Below are 5,598 nucleotides of genomic sequence, written 5' to 3' on the forward strand. Positions count from 1 at the left end.
GTAATGTCCCTTGGTCGATGCCAATGGAGGGGTGGACAAAACTCAATATCAACGGTGCCTGGTCTTCTGATGGTGGTGCGGGCACTGGTACGATCCTTCGTGATTGTGAGGGTAAGATCATCTCCTCATCCTGTAGGGTGTTGTTTTCCTGCACAAGTGCCCTAGAAGCTGAGCTGAGTGCATGCATGGATGGTCTATCAATCGCAATTCAAAGAACAGAGCTGCCTATTCATGTGGAGTTGGACTCATTGCAAGCTGTGAGTATGATCATTGATGGGGCCACTGATCAATCGGTCTTTTCCTCGCTCTTGGAGGAAATCAAGCTTCTTAGTAATCTACGTCATACTTAGTTTTCTCATGTTCTTCGTAGCCAGAATACAGTTAGTGATTATTTGGCTAAGTTTGCTAGATCTCAGAATAGAACTATCGTTTGGCTTAACTCTGGCTTGTCAGAGATTACTGATCTTTGTAATATGGAGTGTGGCCGTACCACTTAAGTAATACAAAGTTCATTCGCAAAAAAAAACTGTGAATCTGTGATAGAGACGAGTCATCCATCCAAAAAAGATTGGAGGTCGTAAATATTGAATTATGTATTCAGCGACCCAGACCCTTTTTGTTAATTGTGTTGGCTAGACCGGTCATTTTTTCCCTCTCGTAGTGGGCTAGACGGCCTCTTTTTCAATCATGTCTGGCTGTTAGCTAGGCGGTCTCCGCCAATGCTACTGTCTCCAAGTCTGCATGAGTTCAGCACGAGTGAACCGACCTACTTTCTTTATTTTTAAATATAATTCTTTTAAATTTTTTACTATAAACTATATAAGGATGTATATAGTCATGTTTAAAGTATACTCATTCATTTCCATCCATATGTAGTTCATAATATTCTTTTTTTTAAAAGATTCATATTTAGAGACGGAGAGAGTAGTACTGTATTACTACGCCCTTCTTTGCTGTAGCATGCGGATCCATCACCAACAACTTGCGAGCCCGAATGGATAAGGTGAATCAACAACACACACTTGGCTAGCTAAAGCTGGCACCACCAGTGGCTCATGGCTTGCAACAATCTGGCTGCCGCCTCCTACGCCAAGTAGCAGCACGTGAAGCACTACGAACACGGGACGGACAGCGGCCACAGCTAGCCCGGGTACGTGGCGAGCAGCGGCCCACGATCCGACCACGCAATGCAAAGCTCTATCGATCTTCTCCTGCTGCCACGCAGCACGTACCGTACTACGAAAGTTTTTTGCATATGTACGTAAATATCATATATATCATCCATCTTACTACTACGTTCGGCCGTTCCTGGCCGAGCCGGGTCGTAGGGACGGCGACCTGAGGCCCAGTATAGCACATGCCATGGCTACGTTTCGGGCGCGTAGCAACCAGCGAAGTGCATGCATCGGGCACGACACCCGTCGCCTTCGCAGGGACGAAATAATCCTGCCCAAGCAGGCAAGTAGCTCACCAGCTCGTGCGTACGCAGGTACGCGCCAGTCGCGGCCTGATCGAACGGGTGGCGGTTAATTCCACGAAGCTCGCCGCGGGTGCCGGAGCGCCGCAGACGTCCACCTCCACCGGGCCGACGGATGGGAATTTGGGAACGCTCGCTCTCGCGTGTGTTGTTCGAATTTGATCGCCGACAGAGTTCATAGATGGGCCTCAAACATCCATGCTGATCGGCATGGCTAATATCATCCATCCTACAGAATGGGCCTCAAACATCCACCGCACGACTCCTAAACCAAGGAGGGGCATAGCTGCGTCGACGACCGGAAGGGAAAGGGGCCGACGAGGAAATGATGATTTCCTTTGTCATTGAACTCCGATGAACTATGCTTCTTTTATCCGGCGATGAAATGGTGATTCGATGAACTGTATGTGATGATTGCATGCTTTTGTATGGTTTTAGGTTTCAAAAATGAGGGACACAGGTGTAGAAGCCAACCAATGAGGCGCGCGGGCTCAGTGTCCGCCAACGCATCCGTGGCTGTAGATGCACACCGCGGCCAAATTTGCGTTTGAGGGCCAAATTTGCACATTGCGGCTGTAGATGCAGTCGGACTTGGCAAATCGGCCCTCCTATACATTCGTCGACGTGCCCGGGTGCATCCACTGACAGTGATTGGAGACACCTTAAATTTGCTACTCTTCATCTGAGTCTCACATATTTCAACCCCTCAATCCATACAAAACATGCAAAAGAAATCCTACGTAATACATACTATGTACTGTCCTAGCTATCGTCATCAGAGATGCCCATCACTTCGGTGCCGAGCGATTGGTAGATGGCCGCATAGGAGGGCTCCGGCATCTCCTCCTCCTCGGCCTCATCCATGTAGGCGAATATCTATGCCTCCTCTCCGGCCTACTCCGCCTTCATCTCCTGCAGACAACGACGTCTGGCCTCCATCCAACTCCTAGCAGATGGAATCGAGGATGGCTTGCTGCTCTGCCTGCAGATCGCGTCCCCAGCGTCCCACACATCCTCGGCCCCCTTCTCAACCTCCTCCTCCGGATCCACCTCATCTGGAGGTAGCCCCGTGGTGATCCGGGCTTCACGCCTTGCCCAGATATGCTCAAGGAGCTGCAATCGGTGCTCCAACGTTAGAAAAGTGGCGGTGTGGGGGGCATGGCTTAAGTAGTCGGGCTAGGGACGGTTGCGGCCGACGAGGAGTGGAAAGTGGCAGCGGCGATGAACTGATGGATGAAAATGTGTTGGGGTAGGGTTTCGACGTCAGCGATCGGCTTAAATAGCAAGGCTATGGAATACTTGGCCTGCCGGACCGACGCCATGCGGCGTTCACACCCCCTGCTGGGGGAGATATCCGTCGGACCATCGGGTTTGCTGGCGATTTCACGTGGGTCCATGATGTCAGCCTGACGTGATGGAAGCGGCTGGCGTCTCTTATATTCGTTCCATATTTGACCTAAATATGAGAGGTAGCGGTTAAAATGGACGTTTGAGCCCCATTTAATGCATTCTTATGAATTGTTTTTATGATCGACAAGTGATTGGACGGTTTGTCCAGATGGTTGAGAGAGTTTATAAAGTCCGGTACAGGCAGATCTTGCAAATCGTGCCCCTCAAACATCCGCGAACGCGCCCGGTCAGTGACCGGACGTGTCTCATATTTGTCTGTCCGCGTAGCCATACTCCTCATTTTTCTTATATGTTCGATCACTTGCATGTGATTGGTGGAGGAGAAGAAAGAGAAAGAAAATAATAAATAAAGAAAAGAAAAGGATGGTCTGGTGTGGGGTTGACGGATTGTCCGCGTCCGTGAATCCTAATATCCACTCCATATTTAAGATGAATGTGAGGGTTTGCGAACAGTTCAGATATATATGAACGATATAAGGGGTTTGGATGACTTCTTTTTCTTCTGTTTTTTCTGTTCGACACGTCACTGATCATTCGAAGGGTCCGGTTGACGCGCGCAGCCCAGCCCGTGGGGGGAGAGAGAGAGAGAAAGAAAGAGTACGTAGAAAAAGCCACCCAAAGATCAGAATGGGACAGGACCAGCTTTCCTTTTGACAGCAACAAGCTAGTCGCCGCTCACATGTAGATGTGGGGGTATGTACAGATGGGTACAAATTACAGGCCGCAAACGCGCGCGCGTACGTCTGGTCGTCTCCACCGGACGTCTATTTCCCACCTCCACGTTTACAACATGGCATACTAGTATGCATACAAGATTCGAGACGCCCCGGTGGATTGGTGATTCTGAATCTTTTCGATTTTGGACCAACCGGCTGAATGTATGCTTGCTGCTCGGTGGATCATCCGGCTGGAGCTGAGCGGCAGGGGTACGTCCGTGGCGTGGCTAGCTACGATTTATTTACACACACACCATCATACTGTATATTTTAGTTTTGTGCATATATGCATGGATCCCGTCGGCCTCTAGTCGTCGTTGTCGTTGTTGTCGTTGTCGTCTGTGTTCCTTGAGGTGGACGCCTGGTCTGAGGGACTGCCCTTGTGCGACGGCGACTCACCGCCTCGGTCCTTCTTGTACGTCTCGAAGAACTCCCTGTTCTCCTTCTCCAGCTCCTTCCACACTGTTGCCCACGTACAGCAGATCGTTAGAAGTCTTAATTCAGGACATCTGAATCCATAAGCCCCTTACTGGCTAAACAACTTAACATGCTGAATTGCTGATCGATCAAAGCTAGCTAGCTAGCCTTGCTTAGCCCGGAGATGCAAACCCTCAAAGAATTTCTAGCTAGGCCCATCCCATCTAGAACGTAGGGCGGAAGAACATCTCCCTTCCTCTGCATGCATGCAGTGATGCAGATACGCAAATGCCAGAAATTAAGGCAGTGGAGCGATCGATGGCAAACTCTGCGTGTCTACGCCTCGTAACCATCGAAGCCGCCGATCAAAGCAATGCGAGGGGTGGACGGAGGCATTACCAGTGGACGTGACGGCGGGCATGATGTTGGCGTGCTTCTCCAGCGCCTGCACGCATTCCTCCTTGTCCATGTCGTAGCAGATGCACTTCTCGATCAGATGCTGCACCTGCATGCACGCCGCCGCGGATGCGGATGCAGCACACACATGGCCAATCCTGAATCAGCAATAGGAAAATGGCGTGTGCAGATAGGTTCTCAATCAGATCACCGTCATGCTGCGCGAACGTACCAGCCGGATGTAGGACGCCGGGGACGACGAGTCGTCGGCCATGGCGATCCGGTCGACGAGCGCACCAAGACCCAATTCAGGGAAGAGCAGGTGGTAGAGCTTCCTCAGGACAGGAGAGATAGCTAGAAGCCGATCGAAGCCCGCCCGCTGAGAGCAGCTGTGGTGGCTGTTGCTAATGGCGTCCGGCCGGGATCGCGGGGAGTGAACTGACGGGAGCGTGACAGGTAACACCACCGGCGGTGTAGGGAGGTAGAAATAGGCGAGGGGGAGCTAGGAGAGGGACATGTCAGCGTGTGGGGGCTGCGCGGTCACGTGGGCGCGCCATCCCCATTCGTCCAGAGGTGATGGCGGGGATTTTTTGGGGCCCGCCGCGCCACTCTGCCTTACCCTCTCTTCTCTGTCCGTCCGGCTCTCGTTTTGTTTCGGCATGGTTTGGTCGATCCACCGTCCCTTCCACGCGAAATGGGGGTTTTGGGACCGTCCGATGCGCGGTCCTCCGAAATAAAGGGCAGAGAAAGCGCGGCATTTTCTTGCCTTTTATCAATTCCCACCCGTTCGGTCGTAGCTCACCAAAATCCATCAAGATTGCGGCCATTTTAATAGATTCACGCCGCTCCAAAGATTCGTAGATCGAGTGAAAGATGAGGCCAGAGTCTGCAAAGTCGCCAGTTGTGGTCGCTTCTCAGTTTCGTACAATTTTTCCTCATTTTACTTTTAGGTGCTGTTTCCCCTTAGGTTTCTAATGGCTTTGATGCTGGTCATGTAAGATGTAACCACGGTTGTAAACACCTATTTTTGTCCACGTTTAGTTCAATACATGCAGTTCTCCTGCATGGTTTGAAAAAATTCGACCATTTCGCGGACATCAAAGTACTAAGATCAGGAAAGAAAAAGAAACTCGGGGACAATTGATGAACTTGGGTGAGTGGGGTCCAACTAGTACAAACATC

General features: G+C 50.8%; 1 protein-coding gene across 1 annotated transcript; it reads right to left on the reverse strand.

Annotated features, from left to right (window-relative positions):
• Nucleotides 1-3,507: 3,507 nt before the first annotated feature.
• Nucleotides 3,508-4,883, reverse strand: LOC123440549. Its single transcript, XM_045117114.1, has 3 exons — nt 4,649-4,883; nt 4,420-4,525; nt 3,508-4,065 (listed from the first exon to the last, which is right to left on the reverse strand). The coding sequence occupies exons 1-3, from the start codon at nt 4,688-4,690 to the stop codon at nt 3,911-3,913; spliced, it is 303 nt and encodes a 100-aa protein (XP_044973049.1). The 5' UTR covers nt 4,691-4,883; the 3' UTR covers nt 3,508-3,910.
• Nucleotides 4,884-5,598: the final 715 nt, after the last annotated feature.

Source organism: Hordeum vulgare, chromosome 3H, assembly GCF_904849725.1.
Source record: "Hordeum vulgare subsp. vulgare chromosome 3H, MorexV3_pseudomolecules_assembly, whole genome shotgun sequence".
Taxonomy (NCBI): domain Eukaryota; kingdom Viridiplantae; phylum Streptophyta; class Magnoliopsida; order Poales; family Poaceae; genus Hordeum; species Hordeum vulgare.